Below are 23,637 nucleotides of genomic sequence, written 5' to 3' on the forward strand. Positions count from 1 at the left end.
AGCCATTGCAATCTCACACACTCTGCAATGACCCCAATCCCTTAACATACAGGGCTTCTGATTACCACAGAAAACCATGCAAGGGCAGTGCCACTGCAGGGCCTGTGACTGTGTGCTGTCTCCCAGACCCTACACTGATTTCCTCCACTAATGCTGCTGGTGCTTAAAGAGCGCTGCCATTTGAGGCACTTGCAACCCCCCCCCCCCCCCCAATGAAGATTTTGTGACTCCCATTTGGGGTCCTGGCTCACAATTTGAGAAGCCATGAGCTAAGAGTAAAATTGTGACTACACTCTCTGAAGTGCTGTGTCCATTACAGGAAGGACATTAAGGTGAGCTAAGTATACACTGCACACTCTAATAACCTGAAGTGACACACAGGCAGCTGTAAGGGTGGTTGAGAGGAGGGTAGAGATTACTTTACAGATCTTCAGGGCTAGCTACATGCATGGCAGAGTTTGGGTGAGAGAGGGATAGCAATAAGCTGTCCTGAAAGGGGCTTTAGTGGCAGTGGAAATGGACCAAAGCATGCATCAAATAAGAGGCATGCACACACAAATGAAAATAATAATAAACATATAAATATTAAAATGTTATAATCTGTTAAAACTATTTACAGTTTAAAAAGAAAATTGGGAAAGAGATGGAAAAAACTACTAAAAATAAACAGGAGGCTCAGTCCTGAGAGGCCTAGGAGGCTAGTAGCTATGGCGGCTGCCTCATTGCTATCTCCTTAAAAGCTGCTGTGTAGTCCTTTTGAGCACTGGCAAGTTGTTCCAAGACTTCTATCATCCTTCTAAAGTTAGCCCTCAGGCCAAGTATTTCCTCCCCCATCCTCTCCATAGCAACCCAGATGTAATTAAGAACATAAGAAATTGCCATGCTGGGTCAGCATCCTGTTTCCAACAGAGACCAAACCAGGCCACAAGAACCTGGCAATTACCCAAACACTAAGAAGATCCCATGCTACTGATGCAATTAATAGCAGTGGCTATTCCCTAAGTAAACTTTATTAATAGCCGTTAATGGACTTCTCCTCCAAGAACTTATCCAAACCTTTTTTTGAACCCAGCTACACTAACTGCACTAACCACATCCTCTGGCAACAAATTCCAGAGCTTAATTGTGAGTTGAGTGAAAAAGAATTTTCTCCAATTAGTCTTAAATGTGCTACTTGCTAACTTCATGGAATGCCCCCTAGGCCTTCTGTTATCCGAAAGTATAAATAACCAATTCACATCTACTCGTTCAAGACCTCTCATGATCTTAAAGACCTCTATCATATCCCACCTCAGCCGATTCTCTTCTCCAAGCTGAACAGCCCTAACCTCTTCAGCCTTTCCTCATAGGGGAGCTGTTCCATCCCCTTTATCATTTTGGTTGCCCTTCTCTGTACCTTCTTTATTGCAACTATATCTTTTTTGAGCGGCGGCGACCAGAATTTTACACAGTATTCAAGGTGCGGTCTCACGGAGCAATACAGAGGCATTATGACATTTTCCATTTTATTAACCATTCCCTTCCTAATAATTCCTAACATTCTGTTTGCTTTTTTGTCTGCTGCAGCACACTAACAGATGATTTCATTGTGTTATCCACTATGATGCCTAGATCTTTTTCCTAGGTGGTAGTTCCTAATATGGAACCTAACATTGTGTAACTGCAGCAAGGGTTATTTTTCCCTATGTGCAGCGCCTTGCACTTGGCCACATTAAATTTCATCTTCCATTTGGATGCCCAATCTTCCAGTCTTGCAAGGTCTGCCTGTAATGTTTCACAATCTGCTTGTGATTTAACTACTCTGAATAATTTTGTATCGTCCGCAAATTTATATATATATATAAAAAAGCACTGGGCCAAGTACAGAGTCTTGTCTTCTGGAGCAGGTGCTCCTACGCAAGTTGCAGACTTTGCTGCTAAGGGCTGCTGCAGGCAATCAGGGTGCAGGTCTCCATGGACTTGCTCACCAACTTTGTGCAGCAATGACTGGGCTGCTTCAGAACCTGCATCCTGGGGCCAAAGGGGGGGGAGGGGGAGATCCTACCGAGAAGGGGAAAGGATTAGAAGCAGTGTTAGCCTGGAGTCTTTCAAGGGGGAAGTGGCTACTGTGCCACTGCTAGGACTGCTGCTGGTGATGGTGGGGCTACAGGATCCTAGCATTGGGCATAGCTGCTGCTCTAGCAAGAGAAGCCAGGAACTCTTCTCCTTCCTGCTCATAGCTGGCGGGTATCTGTGAACAGGGCAAAAAGTGGGTATAAATCCATTAGCTGCTATACTCCAGGGTGTAATGTGGACCATCATAAAACTGTTAGAGGGTAATGCATTTCAGGGAGAGGTAGAGACCATATGTACTGCTAGCAGTGGGACATCCATATCATATAGGGAATAGCAAGGCAATAGATTGCGTAAGATACAAAAACTTCTGTACAGCTGTGTTTTACAACATGGTGCCTAGCTAGTGATAGGAGCTTGGAAGCAGGCTGGGTGTCTTGTGTTGGGGTGTGTCCTTGATTACACGCTGTCAGTGCAGCTCCAATTCTGAATCTTTGTTGGATGTGATGAATATGCATTCTTCGGTAAGAATTTTAGGGGTGGGTTCTAACACTCTCTCTGGTAACATACCAGGCCTGTGAGTGCATTACAAGTAGTGTTCCTTGACAGTGCTGCCCATGACCCAGGGAACAGGGAAAGATGAAGTTACAGTGCAGGAGGGTTTTAGGAAACTGTAGGCAGGGTCATGTAGAGTTGGGAGGACAATAGGGAGGCCAGTGATGGAACTGGGAAGTAGACCTTGTTGACATTTCCCCTATGGTCATTTAACGAACTTATCTCTGTGCTCCTTCTGCCAGGCACACACCTGGTCGAGCCAAGCCCCCATTCGCTCGCCTCAGTTTCCATGCAGTCATCTTGAGGTCCTCACTCTAGAAATAGGAATAGAAAGCTGAAAGTTCAAAGTAACAGCTTATGTGACCTCCAGAATGGCATGTTTCCATTATTTCTACTGAAGCTTGAGTCTGTTTCCTGGCTGTTTACTCTCCCTTTATGCAGTTATGAGGTTTCCTCATAAGAGGCAAGGAGCCCAGTGATACTAGGGATTGTTTAGTGTTTTTGTCATTCTAAATGTCCTCTAGCAACTAAACTAGATGTAATCTGGGTTTGAAGCCTAGTTTTAAGGAGCCAATACACTGCTTACTGCAGTTTCTGGAAAAGCAAGAGATTGTATATTGATAACCCATCTAGTTATACCAATAACTTTACCTTTTTTATACTATAAATGTAATATATAAGTATAAATGAATAACAGATCATCAGATGAGAGCCAGTGCATGAAGACTGAATCTGTGCTGTGCAGTTTGTGTGTTTTGATTTAGTGTGGTACTGTAATGATTTATACCAGTAAAAGTTACTGACGTGGGTTTTGTTGTTTTTTTTAAGGAGTGTTATTTGTTTTTATTTCTGTTGCATCCTGGAAACAATGGTTTTGTAGCTAAAAATACCTACTTCCTGTAGTGAAAGTCTGGCATTGTGCACCCAGGGAAAAGTGAGAGGGAAACAGCAGCTTTGTACCCTCCCAGGGAGAAAACTTATTAAAAACATCATTTCCTTTATCTTGTAGTTAGTTATTTAGGAGCTCTCTGCTCAGCAGTGTGCACAGCCCCTCTATGGGGGGGCTCTCTGAAGCCCAGTACCTCTCTGAGAAACTCTCCCAGAAGACACAAATATTTGGAGTGAGGGAGTGTGCAGCAAGAGAGCGCGGCCCCAAAATTAACTCTTAATTTAAAAAAAAACCCATCTCTTATTCTGAAAGTGCCTTTCATCATGGGAGGCTAATTTATTGTCTATTCCCCTTTTAATGAAACAAGTCATCCTGAAGTGCTGGTTTTAACTTGCTTAAGGTCAAAGAGTACTTGGTTGAGGTGGAATTTGAGCTTTGTCGTTGTCTGTTCTGCACATTAGAATACCATTGAGAGATGTATTGAGCATTTAACTAAAGTCACGTGAACCTGAAATTCGTATAAAAACACAAAACCTGATCTTATGTTAAAACTTTGAGATGGGATATCGAATGATACACAGGACTGGATAAAGTCCTCAGGTCCCAGCTGAAGACACATACGCTGCATGCAAGTGTATCTCATGCATATCTATTAGGGATAGTTTGAAAACCTGAGGTAGTGGGTGTCCTGAGGACCAATTTGAGCCTCACTGGTTTTGTGTGCGTTGATATGTATGTTTACAGCGTACACGCAGTGCGCAGCTTTTGCTCTCTGTCCCAAGTAAAGATTTCAGTCCAGCTGGAAAAGAGGCCAGTGCAGTGTTCAGAATACTTAACAAAGGAGAATAAATTACAGCCTCTGATCTAAGTTATCTGGCGTTGACATGGTGAGGAATACCACATTTGACTTATCTTGTATTGTTACATTTAAATAAATATATATATATATTTTTAAACGTTTGTTCTGCTTTCAAGCAAAAAATTCTGAAGTGGGGCACAGCTAAAATACACAAACTTAACCTTAAAAGACAAATACAATATAAAATCAAACATAAATGCCTTACAGACATCCTAGGAGGAGGAGAGCATTGTCTCCACATTATGCCATTTGTCCATTCATAATCACAGATTTATCGAGAACAAATCACTGCTGATTAAATGCCTGCGTAAATAAATGTCTTTAAGGCTTTAAAAAAAAAAAAAAGCTTTTGACCAGGACGTGAACTGTAACCGTTCGGGAAGAGAATTCCAGATCTGTGGGCCTGCCACTGGGAAAGCTCTTTCTTTTGTTATATCCACGTCCTGCTGTTTTTTTGAGAACATTTATCTAATCAGCTTTTATTAGATGAACAAAGTGAGCAGGAAAGCTTATAAGAGGCATATAACTGCATAAATCAGTAAGTTGGACTCATAAACACATGCATAAGGGGTGCTGTCTTGTATTGAACATGCCAGAACACTGGGTAACCGGTGAAGTGTTGCAAGACTGGGGTTATATGATCCCGTCGCTTAGATCTGAGAAGAATCCTGGTGGCAGAGTCTGAGTATGCCAGTAGACCAAGACAGAGTTACAATAATCTGTAACATTCAGTACCAGAGCCTGCAGCACACAGAAAAAAATCCAGCCTGTTATTTCTTCACATTATTTACCGGGGCAGATCCTAGCTGTTGGCGGGGGATGTGGAGAGCTGGGACACTACCCACATATGTGGTAGAATTGTCATGAGGATGAAACAGTTTTGGGCTAGTGTCACCCAGGAAATCTCTGATGATATTGGGCAGCTGATGCATCTTGCCCCAGCTTATGGGCCTTTTGGGGAGCTTGGGAGAGACTGGAGAGGTCTCAGTTATTGCTGGCAGCAAAACGATTGCTATATTCTGGAAATTCAACTCTTGTCTTGGTCATTGGTGCAGACAAATGCTGAAGATTTCCATGGCAGGGGAAAAATTCAAATATAGGATATGGAATTATTTGAGTATATTATGACCTGGATTGATTTAATTGATGATTGATTGTTATCTAATATGTGCACATAGTTTGTGTCACCTGAATCATCACCCTTGAAAAACATCTCCAGAACGGGTATGTCCCCAACATCAACATTAGTAAACACAGACACAAAAAATTCATTTAGTCTTTTTGTGATGGCTTTTTCTTCAAGTGCCCTAACCTGCATGGAGCAGCAGTTAGAAACCTTAACACATGGGGGGTAGCCTGCACGGAGCGGCAGTTACTACCCTTAACAGACACATGGGGATAACCTGCACGGAGCGGCAGTTACTACCCTTAACAGACACATGGGGATAACCTGCACGCAGCGGCAGTTACTACCCTTAACAGACACATGGGGATAACCTGCACGCAGCGGCAGTTACTACCCTTAACAGACACATGGGGATAACCTGCACGCAGCGGCAGTTACTACCCTTAACAGACACATGGGGATAACCTGCACGGAGCGGCAGTTACTACCCTTAACAGACACATGGGGATAACCTGCACGCAGCGGCAGTTACTACCCTTAACAGACACATGGGGATAACCTGCACGCAGCGGCAGTTACTACCCTTAACAGACACATGGGGATAACCTGCACGCAGCGGCAGTTACTACCCTTAACAGACACATGGGGATAACCTGCACGCAGCGGCAGTTACTACCCTTAACAGACACATGGGGATAACCTGCACGCAGCGGCAGTTACTACCCTTAACAGACACATGGGGATAACCTGCACGGAGCAGCAGTTAGAAACCTTAACACATGGGGGGTAACCTGCACGGAGCGGCAGTTACTACCCTTAACAGACACATGGGGATAACCTGCACGGAGCGGCAGTTACTACCCTTAACAGACACATGGGGATAACCTGCACGCAGCGGCAGTTACTACCCTTAACAGACACAAGGGGATAACCTGCACGGAGCAGCAGTTGCTGCCATGGGAAGCTTGCTGGGCAGACTGGATGGACCATTTGGCCTTTTTCTGCCGACAATACTATGTATGTTATGAGATGCAGAATAATTGTAGTGTATGATGTTATATGACCTCAGTTCTGTTACTTTGTGAACCACCTTGTTAGCACATATCTTATAAGCATGATTTGTTTATATGCAGAAAAATGTATTTAAAAAATTTACGATTAGCACAGCAAGTAAAAAAAGACTTAAATTCTGCAGTGGGAGATAAGGAAGACCAGAGCAGTGGGGGGGGGGGGGGGGGGGGGGGATAAGGAAGACCAGAGCATCCTACAATGGCAGGACAGTTCTGAAGTGGATTCTGTGACTGCAGAGCCACAGCAAACTAGAGATCTGAGAAGAGGGCCCCCTAAAGAAGATGGGATTCCCCACCGACTCGATATGGAAGATGCTCATTGGTAACATCTCTGGTTTTGTAGCCAGAGGGTTGTAAGTTTAAATTCCAAGACGTCCAGGCTAGGAAATCAGGCTGCACTAGTGCAGAATGTTGCAGCTGGAGTGGAACCCTGACAGGGAGCAATGTCCGCCATTTATATCCACAACACCGGGTCCAAGTGCTCGGCATTAATCAGCAGCTTCCCGTGCCAGCCTCTGCCTAGCCCAGAGGACTGAATATCACAGCCTCCTGTAAACTTTCCAATGCCAATTGCTCGGATTATTCAGTTTGATCTTCAACATGAACTCAGTCTTGGCAGTACTGTAGCCTAACTTTCCAGCCTGGAATCTTGGGATTTTGGATTTGTAACTCTCTGGCTCCAGAACTGACGTCTGTCTTTACTTGCTGTGCAAGTTATTTAAATGGTAGCAAACTCTGAACTGCTAAGAGTGATCGTCTGGGGGATGAAGAGGTAATAGAATGATATAAGGACCGACTGGCACCCTGTGCAAAAACTGAAATTGGTGCACCCCCCCCCCCACTCTGGTGGCAGTTCTGGCACAGGCCACCTTCTTTGTCAGTAACAGTGGCCTGGCTCAGTATACTCCTCTCTCTTCTCCCTGCACTTCTGTCACCCTCTCTTTCTGCCCACAATGCCTGGAATCCCCCTCTATCTCCCCCCCTTTCTCGCCTCACCTCGTCCCTGCGGGCTGATCCTTCACCTACCACCACAGACAGAAGCCTCCTTTCTCCTGCTCTGTGTTCCTGGGTCTCCTGCATGAAGACATCATACGGAGCAGTGCAGGAGGGAAGTGGCAGCAGCGCCCCCTTCAGAATGGCTCCCTGCGCCCAAAATGCCGGCCCTGCTCATTCTTTAGGCAACTCCAGGTCTGGTTTTCAGGATATCCACAGTGCCAGGGATATGAAATATTATTAACATGCAGTGGAATCAGGACATGCAAATCTACCTCATGCATATCCATCGTGGATATCCTGAAAACCAGACCCGTTTGTGGCACTCCAGGACAGGTGTTGCCTAATCCTGCTCTTAACATAACTGAAATCTTTGAAAGTTTCAATATTTAGCATTTTCTGATAGGTGTGTGCAGTATTTCTTTTTTCATTCCATTTTGGTTTTTTTTTTCATTTTTCGTCGGCTTGAAATAATTTTATCAGGTACAGAGAGAGTCATTTCCAAAGGGACCTCTGCAGATAAAATGGTGCTTTACCCCCAGATTTGGCCCTTTTGAAAATTGCCATTCCAGTACGTGTGTAAAATTGCACATTTTACACCCTTTCTCCACCTAATTTCGAGTGAATCAGGAAGAGGTGTTCCAGTTGGTGGAGCCCAAATGAGGTTTGTGATTACACACATACTTTACAGCTTTGAAAAATGTTCATGTAAATTTCCCTGCATAGAATAGCAGGTGTAACATTGTGCAGGTAGTTGTTTGGGGGATAATTTTCAAAGTGAACTTATTTGTGTAGGCTTGCTTTGAAAATTGATGTAACTTAGGCATATGACAGCCCACAAATGTATATGGCCTGTAATAACATTTCTCCCATAGAAATATGATGGCAGAAAAAGACCATACGGCCTATTTAGTCTGCCCATCCATGCCAAGTTCTCAGCTCTGTCACTCCCGCAGAGAATATTCTGTGCTTATCCCATGCTTTCTTCAATTTAAATACTGTCCTTGCCTCCACCACGTCCACTGGGAAGGCTGCTCCATGTATCCACTCTCTGTAAAGAAATATTTCCTAAGATGACTCCTGAGTCTCCCCCCCACCCCCCTTTTATCCTTTTTTTTTTTTTTTTTTCAAGGGGAACGTTCACAATTTCCCCTTTGAAAAATATTGTGCCAAAACTGCCCGCCCGCCTTTACATCTGGCAGTATGCGCACATAGATTTTTCGGGAACGCTTGCATGCATGCTCTTGAAATGCAGCAGCAGTGTGTGTGTAATTACAAACCCCGCTCACAAGAGCGCCTCTTCCATTCCCACTGGCACAGCACTGTTTTACCCGTAGACGTAGCTCTGAAAATTGCCCTCCATGTCTGACGGTTTGGAGTTATTTGCTATAGTGGATCCCGAGATGGGAAGTAGTGGTGGACAGTGGTCAGCGTTTCGATCATATTTTTTTTTCTCTCTCAAAACTTGAGCTTTCGGTTTAAATAATTCACTGTGGTTGTTTCAATGACAGCTTGAAGGAAGAAGCAGAAAAGCAGCAGGGGAGGATAGTCCCACCGAGATGAAAGGGGCTTCCAGACGAGAGCGGGAGGGCCACAAGAAACTGCTCGCCGAGAGTCACAGTTTGGTGATGGATCTGCGCTGGCAGCTCAAGCAGTGTGAGAAGAATTGGACCCAGGAGAAAGGAGAGCTACTGGATCAATTTGACCGAGAGAGACTTGACTGGGAGCAGCAAAGGAAGGATCTTCAGAGGAAAGTGGAACAGGTAAGAGAGAGTCATTTGTGAACTGGGATAACCAGTTGTGTTACAGAAGCAGAGGGCAAAGAAACTTTGTAAAAAAAAAAAAAAGACATTTTAATTATGTTGGAGATTCTGCCTGCTGGAATGGGAGATGCTTGAATTTTAAGAATGTCTATCATTACTCTCTGAACAAGAGAGCAAAGAGGTTTGTAAAATCATGAATGGTGTGGAACAGGTTAATCGAGCATGGTGACTTACCCCTTTCAAACAGTAGAAGGAGTAGGGGAAACTGCCTGAAATTATCAGGAACATAGATTTGAACCACACTTAAGCGAGCATGTTTTCAGTCAATGTAAAATCAAGCTATGGAATCTGCTGCCGGATGTAATCATGGCCCAGTTTTAAAAAGGTTGAGGCAATCTCCTGAAGGACAGCTCCATTAATTATTATCCACCTCTTTGTTCTTGGAGTGAGCAGCAGGGAATGGATTTATTTATTTATTTATTTGAGGTTTTTCTATGCCGACATTCGTTGTTGGACATCATATCGGTTTACAGGCAACATGGAGACAGCAACAGAGCTTTACAGTGTAACCAACATAACAACTTTTACAGAGTAACTATAATAATTTAACAGAAACAGCTAGGCAGATTATATTTGTTTAGAGCAGCAGTAACAGGTTAATAATGTGACCAATAGGGGTTGCTACATAATAAAATGTATATAAATATTTAAATTGGGTATATGGACTGGACCGTTTTTTGTAGAGTAACTGGGGTAAGATGAAGTTTAGTATTCTCCGTGATGAGAGCTACTGTGTAGTGAGGTGTTAGGATAAGTGCAGGGGACGTAGGTTATTGAGAGGGCAGGGAGTAGGGGGTGGTATAGGATGCATTGTAATAGGATTCAGTGTAGTGTCCTTGAGTTTATGAGTATGCTTGTGTGAAGAGCCAGTTTTTAGTTTTTGTTTAAATTTGTGTAGGCAGTGTTCTTGGCGTTTGTCAGCGGGCATAGAATTCCAGAGTATGGGGCCAGCAATGGATAGGGCGCGATCCCCGGTGGCATTGTAATGTCTGGGTGTGGGAATGTTTAAGGTTGCTAGATAGCGTGATCGGGTGGGTCTGTTTGTGCTGCGGAAGGAGAAGGTGCTATGAGGCCAGTTTATATCTTTGTTGTGTAAGGATTTGTGTATTATTGTGAGGGTTTTGTACTGTATGCGCTGTTGGATAGGGGTTATGGGTTCGTTCCTGTGAGTGTTGGTGAGGATGCGTGTAACTGCGTTCTGCAGCAATTGGAGGGGGGAGTTGGTGTTTTTTGGAAGGTCAAGGAGTAGCGAGTTGCAGTAATCTATTTTTGTGAAGATTGTGGACTGAAGTATTCGGAAATCGTTGAAATGTAAGAGTGGTTTCAGTTTTTTTAGGGCTTGCAGCTTGAAGTAGCATTCCTTGAGGGAATTTTTAATGAATTTTTTTTGGTTGAGTTGATTGCCTATGATGACTCCTAGATTCTTGTGTGTTGAGAAGTAATAATTGCATTTAGAGGAGGTTGAGATGTAAAAATTGAGTTAGGGGGAGTGTTGTGTTGATTAGAGATGAGATGTTGTGTGGAGGAGTTATTAAGGTTTCTGTTTTTGCGGTGTTGAGTGCAAGGTTGAGACTGAAGAGGAAGTTACTGTTGGCTGCAAGTGAGGCTTCCCATGTTTTGATGGCTTTGGGTAGTGAGTCTGTGATTGGGATGATGATTTGTACGTCGTCTGCATATATGTAGTGTTTGAGGCCAAGATCTGAGAGGAGGTTGCAGAGGGGCAGGAGGTAAATGTTGAACAGGGTTGAGGAAAGAGAAGAGCCTTGGGGGACTCCTTGTAGTAGGTTGAATGCCTTGGATTCTTGGTTACCTATTCTGACTTTGTATTGTCTGTTTTTTAGGTAAGAGGTGAACCAGAGGAGGGGGGTTCCTGTGATACCGATTTCAGATAGCCGATCGAGTAGTATGTTGTGATTTATGGTGTCGAAGGCTGCTGATATGTCAAGAAGTGCGAGTATGAATGAGTGGCCTTTATCTAATCCCTTGAGTAGGTGGTCGGATCTCTCACTTAGGATCTGCCAGGTGCTTCCAGGTGACCTGGCATGGCCATTATCTGAGACAGGAGGCCAGGCTCGATGGATCATTATTTGACCCAGCGAGGCACCTCTTAAGTTCTTAAGATATGAAACACAGAGCTAAAGATGTTGACCGTATGTCCTTTAACATTCCATACCATCAAATTGTTGAATGTAATTGAGTTTAATCAGCCTTCTTTTTTTAACCTGCTTCTTTTTTCCCCCTTGACCCAGAAATATGAATTAGACTTATTATAATCATTAAGGTCATTATAAAACTGTAGGGGGATATTCAGCCTATTCTACCCATCACCCTTACTTCTAAATCTCACACAGTGCTACCGTACAGAGTGGAATGGCAATTGGACCATTCCACTGCAAGCTATGGGGAAGTTAACCCCACTCCGTTTTTTTAAAACTGAAATAAATAAAGAAGCTATATATAAAGAAGATATATATATCTTTCCCCTTGTTCTCTCCCTCCTTACTCCCCCTCACTAGCATTTAACTATACATATGTACACTTGCCTCCTCATACTGTAAATAAGCCCTCATATGCTAATTCCTCAAATGTACATGCCTCGTTTACTTTGTTTATAAGTTCTTTTGCATATTTAACCCTCACTTGAATGCAAAAAGTTGTAATTCTGCTCGTTGACTCTCCTCCTTTGTATTTCGCATATTACCCAGTTGGCCCTTCCCTTGTTCATTGTAATTTCCTTTCTCAGTTACTTGTAAACCGACATGATGTGTCCTACGAATGCCGGTATAAAAAAAGTGTTAAATAAATAAATAAATAATAAATATATGTAAATTTTATGTGCGCTGCCTAGAAAATGAAGAATATTATTGCAGTTCTATGAATGGTGTTCATCATTATGTACAAGTGTCACCATTCATATATTTGACTCATCAAAACTGCAAAATGAACACACTGTGGCACTCAAATATAAGAAAATAAAATATGCTATCCTGGGTCAGACCAAGGGTCCATCAAGTCCCCGGTATCCTCTCTAATGAGAGACACTGCTAACAGCACCTGTCAGAGGTCGGCAATTTACAGAGCTGCCATGCAGGACCCTATCTTGACTGTAAGCAGGGATCACCATCCAGTCAAACATTTCCACGGTGGGCTGTAGCAAAATCACAGCTCTCATCAGAAAGCAAAATGACTTTGATTTCCAAACGTGCTGTTTTTCACAGCTTTCAAGCCGTGTGAATCTATGCATTATACATAAACTGAATTGCTGTCTTCCTGCCTTACTTTATACTGCAATTTGTGGGGGGAGGGTTCTGCTTCCCAGCACATTGAATGATGGAAAGAATTATGTAAAAGGGATCGATAACTATCCATCTGTCTGTAGACATCATAACTCTCCAGAAAAAGGGATGGAAATTCACCTAATTAGGCATGCATAGAATAAATGGGAAATTCTCAGACAAGTTTGATAACCAGAAACATCAGATCATTTGAGAGAAGTGAGCCTCCAGAAAGAACCCTATTGCTTTCGAAAGGAAACCGAATTCTGACCAGTGCTCCATTCCAAATGGACCTCCTCCCCCACTGCCACAGAGCAGCCCAAGCATAGAGACAGGCAGGGGAAATAACTTAAGGAACTGCAAAGGAAGGCACAATAAGGTATTTTGTAAAGTACGCCCATACACTCCCCCCCCCCCCCTCCACAAAGAGATAGGGAAAATCAAATGATGCAGCTTCTTAATCCAGCCCCCGGACACACATACTTGCCCCAACCACAATCTCATACCCCTATGTATACATAAACAGCCAATCCCCGCCCCCCCCAAAAAAAAAATCCCATACCCCATAACTCTTCTTAAATACAAAACCCTGGCCCACATTACCGCCATAGAACTCATACATCTGCAAACCTACCCAAATACTCACACTCTGAAAACTGCACACTCACATCCCCCTCCACATCTGCATATACACCAAACCCCGGTGTACACATCCTGTCCACACTCATCCAACTTACATACACAACACCCACACACATTTGCCACCTACAGATGCAGAAGCCCATATCCCTGAGAAACGCACCTTGCAACCCCCTACCTCCCCAACCAGACATACAACCCCACCTTCCCTTATACATTCACACTCTCCATTCCCCTCAAACATAACCCCAGCACAAATCTCTCCCCCCCCCCCCATACACACACACATGCACGACCCTTCTAGTAATCTGTGTTGGAAAGCATTCCCAAAGCCATGCTTCTGCATGCCTTCCCTGCTTCTGCATGCCTTCCCTGCTTCTGCATGCATTCCCTGCTTGTCTTTTTTTAATTTTGGGCCGTTGATGGCCTTCTGGCTCGCCTGCGGATGTTTGGGGAGCAAAATCCCAACAGAAGCAGAGTAACGCAGGGGGTCTTTCTTTCTGCACTTTGTGTGTGAATGTGTACATGTCTGGTATATGCAGTTATAAGAGCATCGTAAACTTCTGGAGCTGCGTGCCAGAACCCCGTCCGGCCATTGGGCGCTCATTAAGTGACGCAGCTTCTGCAGCTACTCGGCTCCTGATTGAACTGCTCTCCTTCAGTGAAGAAGCCCCACTGGAAGTGCGGCATCGAAAAAAGTCAGGCCGGAAAGAGTAAGGGAGCATTTGTGTTGTACTTAGTGGAGATTTGAAATACATTTAAAAAGAAGCCGTGATTGCAGATTGTAAAAGACAAAAAGGTTGTTTCAAAACTTAGCGGCAAAACAAATCTTATAATAAGCTTTCCAGAGATGATTTCTGAGTCATCACATAACTTACATGTCGGAAACTGGCTAATGAACCCAATGCTGCTTATTGTATACACTGTTTGCAGCCAAAACCTTTGTTAGGAAGGGGGTGAAGGAGGAGAAGGAGTTTCTGCTGGGATTTGCAATCCTTTTTTTCTCTCCAAGGTACAAAAATGCATATTAGTTATTCTGGGGAAATGCAGAGATGAAGAGTTTAATGGCAGGGGTAGTAACTCACATTTCTGATTGGGGGTTAGGGACACAAGCCAATCAAGCTCTGAACCCCCTTCCCACTAATCTCCCCCCCCTCCCCTTCCCTTTCACTGTCTCCTCCTGCCTCTTGCCCATCTTCCCCCATTGCCTCCTCCCATGCTAATCCAGTGGCAGGAGGAGGAGAGCAGTGGTGCTTCAGGCTGTGTTATCCTCTGCCATTTGGCCCAACAGAGTCCCATGCGGTTCAAAGTGGCAGTCAGGCCCAGAGCTGCAGAAGTAGGGGGATGCAGCTTGGACACACTGCTGATCTCTTCCTCCTGCCACCAAACAGCTTCTGCCTGCCCATCCTGGCCCAGGATCTTTCACAACAATTCTGCGGGAAGGGCCAGATTTTGGTTGGGCCATGGCCCCTGTGACCCACCCCATTCTGACACGTATGAATGGATCAGTATATCAGTGAAAAGTCAGTGTTCCATTCTGTTCAGTTTAATGTGGTTTACTTTGTTGAAGCGTTTCAGTGCAGATCCAAAAGAAGAAAATCATAAGCACAAAATCTGTTTTCCAAAGTGCAGGTCATTTCCCTCCCCCATATGCTGAACTACCCAGATCACAGATCAACAAATCAGTGCCTGCAGCTCGGCATGCTGATGGGGGGCCTTCGGTTTGTTTTAGCTTAATATTTATTCCCGGTCCTGAAAATTGACCACAGGCAAATGAGTGGATTAAAAAAGTGTTATTCTAGTGCAGTTATGGGGTTTCACTGGAATAAGATTTCCATTCTATTCAGGACACCAGGTCCTCAGTTTTTTGGTAATTTCATGACCACATAATTTCATGACCACATAATTTCTCTCCACCTCCCTCACCGCACCCTGACTGCTGCTGTTTACATCCTCCCTGCTCCACCAGTGGCTGCCTCTCTCCCTCTCTCTCGCCTCATGTCCACTGACTGCCATCTTTCTCCCTCCCCTCTACCCCCTCATAACCACCGGCTGCTGCCGCCTCCTCGCTACCACAGGCTCCCTCCTCCCATATTTTACCTGCAGCTTTTCTTGCCTCCCGGGCATCACGTGGCTTTGTTTTGCCGTGAGCTGCCCAGCATTGTTAGCAGCTCTGTTCTTGGGCTCCATTGCTCATAATAATCCCGTGGCTGCTAAGATGCAGAATAACAGCGACCACCACCAGCAGGGAGGAAGAAGGGAACCAGTGCTGGAAAGGAGAGGCTGTGTTTGGGGGATGGGGGTAAGTGGAAATAGCCTACCACTGAGGGGTGGGGGAGAGGAGCTGTAGTGAGTGGGGGAGTATAGAGGTAGGGAAGTGGGGTTAAAAGTGAGGCAGCAGCAGCTGGGAGGCAGGGAAAGGAGGCAGCAGCAACTCGGAGAAGTGGGTCACTGGGAGAAACAAGGTGAAAGAGACTATGGGAAAGGTAGGAGGAATAAATGGAGGGCAGGAGAGGCAGCAAGAGTAAGAGCAGGAGAGAGGAGGAAGGTCAGAGGAAATGAAAGGCCTAGGAAGGGGAGAAACAAGGTGTAGTGAGAAGAAAAAGGAATTAAAAGCAAAGCAAAATGGAAAAAAAAAAGTGCAAGAAATTATTCAGATCTGTTTGGTAAATGCTCAATATGTAAAAACAGGATTTTCAATAGAAATTGACTTTTAACATCACATTAAATAATCTACATTTGTTCAGCTGTACCGCAGATTTTTCTAGCTTGTTGTCACAGAATCCATCCCTGGCCTTCTGTACCCTCCTGAGATGCAGCGGTCACCACTCTGATGGTGGGGTGAAAGGAATGCAGTTTGTGTGTCTGGGAAATTCATCTTTCACCATGTGGCCTCCATTGTGCTTATGTCATTGTGTACAACACGCGGGGGTGGGATGAAAGAGATCAGCATGATTAGGTACCTCTGTCCCAGCCAAGCGAGCCTCTAAAGACCTTGCTAGCTGCTTTCCTCCTCTATCTGTAAACCAGATGTGATGTGCTTGGGAGATTGCAGGGCAGTGGATTCTCAGGCTGTCTTCCCCCTCCCCCCCCCCCCCCCCCAACCAAGTGATAGAAGGAATTTTCCCTGGGGAAATGTGGTCGTGTACGTGTGGTTGGAGTATCATTGTGCTGTTTTAGATACCATTAAAAGAAAACCGTTCGGTTGTTGCAAATGACAAAGTGCAAAGTAGTATGTGGTTTTGTTGAGAATAAGTAAAAGCTTTCTTTTTGGGATATTATATTGCTTCTTGGTGGGAAAAACACCGCACTGAACATCACACTCTGCTTTGTGGCACTTGTGCCATAATTGTTCCGATAGACACTAATCAGATGCAGTGTGTGTGTGTGCGCGCTCTGTGACACCCAGGAGCGGTTCTGTAATGAGGCGCAGGGTGAGGCGGCAAACTTTGGAAGAGGCAAAAACTAACCCCCCCCCCAATTCCTCTAGCGGCCGCCTCACCCTGCCGCCAAAACAACAAAGGAACCCGCACAGAATTCCCCCTCTCCCCTTCTCCCTCGCGCAGCCGAGGTCTCCTTCATCTTTGCCATTTTCTGCTCAGAAAATGGCAAAGATGGCGGAGACCCCAGTGTGCTGCAAGGCGGGGAAGATGTGAAGACCCCCCCAACGTGCTGCGAGCAGAGCACGTCCCGCTCGCGGGGAAGATGAAGGCCCCCCTGGCATGCCGTGAGTGGAGCTCATCCTGCTTGCGGCGAAGATAAGGCCCCGGTGAGAGTGAGTGTGTAGAAGAGTGTGTGTTTGTGTATGTGTGTGAGAGATTGTGACCCTGGGGGGGGGTGAGAGAGCATGTGTGACAGTGCTTGGGGGGGGTGTGAGAGAGAGAGCAAGGTTAAGGGTGCTTGGGGTGGTGTGAGAGAGCATGTGTGGGGGTGCTTTTGGGGGGAGAGAGCATGTGTGAAGGTGCTTGGGGGTGGAGAAAGCATGTGCGAGGGTGCTTGAGTGTGGGTGCCAGAGAAGAGGGAGCCTATGGGGGTGGATAAGGAAGGCGCCATCTCATCCCTCACCTCAGGCAGCAGATTACCTTGAGCCGCCCCTGGTGACACCCTTCAAGCCCTTAACAAGCAGCAAGAAAGTGAATTAGAGAATTTAGTCCCGAACAACTCAGAGGGCTTGTGCTTGGTTCTGTTTCGGGGTAAGTAGTATTGCATCATAGGTCCCACATGAAGATTAGGAAGTGTGAGCCAACTCCCAGTGATTCATGTGGATAAGTACAGGCATGCTTCAGAAGGCAAAGGCAGTAGCTCTGTGGCTGAAAATTGACCATCTGGAGAAGGGCTGTTTTCTGTCCTCATCCAAACTGGAAGCCACATTTGATGCAGTTGCTCAGAGGGGGGAAAAAAAGATTGTGTTCTGTAGAAAAACAAATACATAAAAATCCATGAACCTAAACTCTCAACTTCCCCTCCGTGAAAAGAAAGAAAGGAGTGGAGAGAGTGTTAAAATGTATATTTGATGTGATCCATCATCAGGTATTTTGATTTTGGTTACGTTATTATCTGTGGCAGTTTTTCTGGCCTGCAGTTCCTGTTTGTACGAGTTACTCTTGGGCTGGCAGATGGGACTTTTTTTGCCGTCATTTATATGTTACTAAAACACCTAACGGTCCATCAGTCTCCCCAGTAAGCTTTTTTTGTTTTGTTTCTTTTAGAGTGGTAACTGCTGCTTGTACAGGTAACCCCCTGCCTTCTGTAATGGGTAGTAACTGTTCCTTTGTGTAAGTTGCCCCACGTAACACAGGTTATCCCTTTTCTTCATATCCATCCTCTCTTTATCCCCTGCCCTTTTGAATTCATGACTTTTCTTGACCTCACTACCTTTTCCGGGCAGACGTTCCATGCGTCAACCACCCTTTATGTGAAGAAATATTTCCTGATGATGATCCTGAGTCTACACCCTGGGAGTTTCATGTTATGCCCCCTAATTCTACAGCTTTCTTTCTACTGGAAAAGGTTTGTTTCCCGTGCATCATTAGTACCGTTCAGATATTTGTCTGTATCTTATCTCCCCTATGCCTTCTCTCCTCCAGGATATACATATTAAGATCCTTGTGTCTCATCTCGTAAGTCTTTCGGTGCAGACTCTACACCATTTTGGTTGCCTTTCTCTGTACTGCTTCCATCCTGTCTCTATCATTTTAGAGATAAGGACTCCAGAACTGAACATAGTATTCCAAGTGAGGCCTCGTCAATGACCTGTACAAGGGTATTATCTCCTTTTTCCTGCTGGTTATGTTTATCTGTGCAGCCCAGCATCCCTCTGGCCAGAGCCACCACCACCTTGTCACATTGCTTTGCCATCTTCAGATAATCAGGTACTGTCAACCTGAGGTCTCTTCCCCGGTCCGTGCACATCAATCTTTCACTCCCTATCACACAGTGCTCCTCTGGATTTCCGCATCCCAAAATCATGAATTATGCCCCTCTTGGCATTGAATTCCAGCCACCAAATCTTCAATGGTCTTAGGGCAAAAATTTTAGGCGTGCAGTTTTAAGTCTTGCATATGTGCCCTGTTTGCACGTTTATCCCCCTTTCAACTTTCAGAATGCTTCCCAGTAGAATGAGGCATTTTCTTTGAAAGAGCCCCTTTGATGATTTGATGAGGACGTCCCATTGGGGAGTCAGCTTAATTTTAGCAACTTCGTTATTAAATCTTATAATTACTGTGCAGCTTGTAAATATATTCCTCGTATGCCAGTTTTCCACCATGAGCTCAGCTACACTGCCGCTGCAGCTGAATCAGCAGACATGGAGTGTTTAGCAGTATTGAATCATAATTAAATATTTGTAGTCACTGTAATCTGTCGCCAATGGTTTCCAAAGAAACTTAGCCAGTATTTATAAAGGTCCTGTCTACTGCATATATTTTATTTGGCTTTCTAATTAATGAGGTCACTTTCCCAGGCAAAAGTTAGTAAACAGGAAACTGAGGCTGTAGAACACCAGGATGGTAGTCAGGTTTTTAGAATGATTCTCTCTATAATTCCTCTACTTTTTAGCTTGCTTTTGTGACCTGAACATTTCAGGCCAGTTGGCAACTGAGAAAAATGAAAATCTTAGTATTTTTAATCAGGAGAGGTAGTGTATAGCTGAACCGTCATCAAATGCAAGATGGGAAGTTTTATTTTTAGGCTGGACATTACCGATAAACCTCCTAAGGAGTGTCCATATATTATTTCCATGTAACATTCCCCCACCCGCCCTTTCAGCTAGAATGTTAAACACACAATTAAAACCAGTATTGTGAAAAAGCATGCATGATCAGAAACTAGACACATTAGTCTAGAATAAAAATTTAGCATCTTCCCTCAGATACATTCACAAATAACATTTGTATTCAGTTTAATTCTTGGATTTAGAAATTTAGGTCTGTGGGTTGCATTTGTAATAATTCATCGTAACCAAAACACTGATTATATGCATTACATTATTAATTTTATTTCAGTACAATCTGTAAGAAAGAAAAGCTGCTGTTAAGTGAGTGCATCCCATAATTAGCAAAGTAAAGAAATATTGAGCCTGATATTTGGCCTTGGGGGAGTCTTTATGAAGTTAACTGGATTAACATATCCAGCTAAATTATACTGGATATTCAGCAGATGTGCTGCTGAATATACCCCAGTGGCGTAGCCAGAATTGATTTTTTGGGTGGGCACAAGGTTAACATGGGTGGGCTGTAGGCATGCAGGTCTACTAGTTGTTTTTTTACTGATAAATAATGCCAAATTATGCAGCATAGCATTCACATCTACGCCTAAGTATGAGGTCTACTTAATGATACAAACATAATTCACGGTGATTTGTGGTACTTTAGCCTTCTTATTATTACGATTTTATACACGGCTCCTACCTGTCCATAAATTTTGAGAGAGCGGTTGTGTTGCTTATATTTAAATTGCTAACATCTCAAAATATAGATATATATTTTTACCTTTGTTGTCTGATCTTTGTATTTTTCTAATCAGTTGGTCCTGGTCTCTTTTTCCCATTTTTTCCCTTATAGCTTATTTCCTAATTCCTTTTCAGTGTCTTTCTTCTATTACTGTCTTCTTCCCTTCCACACACACACACACACACACACACACACACACACACATACACGCTTTCTCTCACAGACTCCCTCTCACACACTCAAGCTCTCACTCTCATATGCTCTCCCCCCCCCCCCCCCCCAAGCTCACATTCAAGTTCTCACTTTCTCACCCCTCCCCAGGCTTATATTCTTATGCACACACAGACGCACATCTAGGCACCCATTCTCACCCACACACATAAACCCAGACTCCCATTCTCACCCACAAACCCATGCTCCCAGTCTCAACCACACATATTCAAGCTCCCATTCTCATCCATACATATACACATTTAAGGTACTATTCTCACCCACACCTACACACATTCAAGCACCCATTCTTATCCACATATTCAAGCTTCCATTCTCACCCACCCACACAAACCCAGGCTCTCATTCTCAACCACACATACACACATTCGAGCTCCCATTCACCCACATATTCAAGCTCCCATTCTCACCCACCCACAAACCCAGGCTCCCTTTCTCAACCACACATACACACATTCGAGCTCCCATTCACCCACATATTCAAGCTTCCATTCTCACCCACATACACACCCAGGCTCCAGTTTTCACCCACACACACTCCCATTCTCATCCACACATACACATTCAAGCACGTGCACAGCTTCCGCTTTCTCCCCCAGAGCAGGAAGATCAGCTGCCTCTCCTGCTGCCACCGGACTCCTGCTATCTTCAGGCGTCCGAACTTCCTGTCGGGGGGGGGGGGGGTAGCGGAAGCGCAGCGCACAACGTCCGCCTCCTCCCTCCCCCCCCCAAGCAGGAAGATCGGCGGGCAGTACGGCCCGACGCCCGAAGATAGCAGGAGGCCGGTGGCAGCAGGAGAGCCAGCTGATCTTCCTGCTTTGTGGGGAGAAAGCGGAAGCTGTGCGCGGCGCTTCCACTCCCCCAAACAGGAAATTTGGCGGGCCGTTTGGTCCGAAGATAGCAGGAGGCCGGTGGCAGCAGGAGAGGCAGCTGATCTTCCTGCATTGGGGGGAGGAAGCGGAAGCTGCGCGCGGCGCTTCCGCTCTCCCCCCCAAACAGGAAGACCGGTTGGCCATACAGCCGCAGCAGCGCTGCCCCATGTGTGCCGTGATGGCGCGCGAGGCGTGGGTTCTCTTGTTCGCTGTCGCGGGGATCCCGCGACAGCCTTGCAGTTCCGGTGCCAGTTGGGTGGGCCTGGGTCTAAGTTGGGTGGGCACCTGCCCACCCAGGCCCACCCGTGGCTACGCCACTGATATACCCCTCTATCTTGACCTTATCTAGTTAGGACTGCCTTGTTTCATGACTAAACTTAGCTGGATAATTTTCATAGATAATGCTGAATATCTTCATTATCTGGCTAACTTATCTGGATAAATTTGGCCTGCCCCAAATTATCTGGATAAAGTTTATCCACATAATCACATAGGCGGATAGCTTGGGGGTGTTCAGGCTGGAAGGAAGTTTAAAACCCAATATTTCTCCAGCTATGTCTCAACTTAGTCGGACAAATCCATTTGAATATGGACCTCATAATAAATTGGATAAAAACATGTATACACAACTTTGTTAATCTGATACCTACATGAGACATGAATATGAAATTGCCTTTTTATAATAATTTAATGTGCTGGGCACATTAATTTACATTGATGTACAGGATGAATTAGAGAGGGAGATCTGGCCTGTGGGCTTTATTTTCTTATACTATGGTAAAATGTAGACACAAATGCATGAACAGTGAATCCAATTCTACACATTTAGTTGCTATAAAAGTAATATATGAAAGTTCACTAGTCCAGGATGCAAATGCGTAAGATCTTGAGAGCTGCTCCCACTAGGGGCTCGTAGTCTGACACTGACACTGTAAATGAGCTTTTCATGCCAGTGTGCATTTCTCATGAATTGCCTTTATAAGCGTAGTCACTAGAAAACATTATGCTCAATCAGAGCTAACCCTGGAAGAACGCAGGGCCTGGAGTGAATCTGTCGAGCAGGCTCGTGCCTAAAGATTGAAGAGTGGGTGTTTGGGAAGGGAGGCCCTCTAAGGACCATTTGCCATTGTATCTGAGGTTCTCGACTGTGTTAGCCATTGCAGCTCCTGGCCCACCAGCACTCCAGAAGAGGAAGTGAGGTCAGGAGGGGGAGGCCTCTGTCCCAAGGGCAGTCCTGTGTTCAAACCATTCAGTTCTCCGTGGCCCAAAGAAGACCAGTCTAGATTAACATTAAGCATCAATTTGTATAAGGTCAGCTTCTCCCTATATCCATACACGCATTTTCTCTCTGCATCCAGATCAATTGGTAAAGGATTGTGCCAAAAAATGAAATATATTTTATTACTCCTCTTCTCCCCCCTCCCCCCCAATAAAGTACTTTTCTTTTACTCTAAACTAGAGAGAATGTGGAATAGAAAAGAAAATAACCACAAACTTAGTAGAGCTGAAACAAAACTGTAGGACATAACATCGTCTGGATGTAGGGTGTGGTGTTTTCACCTTCTTTTTGGATTTTCACATGGAAAAGATTATTTGAGTGGTAAGGAGAACGTTGAGCTCCTAAGGGCCCATGGGCATGTTTGGTACGTAAATGGTTGCGTGCAATTTCGGCTGAAAGTCTTCAGACATGAATAGCCCCTCCTATCCAGAAGACTTTCTGCTATCAATTTCCTGTTTTAAATGTCTTTTCTCAGTTTTGCTTGATGCCTGGTATGTGGCAGAAATGACAGTCATGCTGATTTTCAGCACATATCTGCTTACTATTGAAGCTGAAATCGGGGTTGAGGTTTCCACACTTGGACTATATGTTGTCTGACCCCAGCAAAGGGGAGAATCTTCCCTGAGCAATAAATAACAGTGGCAAAATTGTTCTTAAGCAGTAAATTGAGCAGAAATGAGCTCTTACACAGTGACTTCTTTCTCTTAATATCTTTCACTTTTTGTACATTTGGAAAACTTATTCATTTGGTGCAACTTAAAAAAAAAAAAAATCAGGATGGGATGCTGGTAACCCACCATACGTGTCCAGGCCATCTATTTTTAAACTGGCCAATTCTCCCTCTTACCAGACACATGATAAGGAATGAAACGCAATTGTCATGCAGAAGCTGAGAAGCTATTTGTTTGGACCAAAATACATTTGGCAATCTCTACCTTCCTGCTGAAGTAGCTTTTTAAATCAGACCCTTCATATCTCCCTTTAGGACAATTTTGCAGTCCTCGACCTAGTTCTTCAGGCTAGA

General features: G+C 44.6%; 1 protein-coding gene across 2 annotated transcripts in view; it reads left to right on the forward strand.

Moving 5' to 3' along the window:
• MTCL1 (microtubule crosslinking factor 1) overlaps nt 1–23,637 on the forward strand; it is a 375,130-nt gene that overhangs the window by 303,543 nt on the left and 47,950 nt on the right. For both annotated transcript variants that reach the window (XM_029591011.1, XM_029591012.1), the window contains exon 11: nt 9,056–9,307. In XM_029591011.1, coding sequence (XP_029446871.1) covers nt 9,056–9,307 — 252 coding nt within the window. The remainder of the gene's footprint in view (nt 1–9,055; nt 9,308–23,637) is intronic.

This window comes from Rhinatrema bivittatum, chromosome 2 (assembly GCF_901001135.1).
Source record: "Rhinatrema bivittatum chromosome 2, aRhiBiv1.1, whole genome shotgun sequence".
NCBI lineage: Eukaryota > Metazoa > Chordata > Amphibia > Gymnophiona > Rhinatrematidae > Rhinatrema > Rhinatrema bivittatum.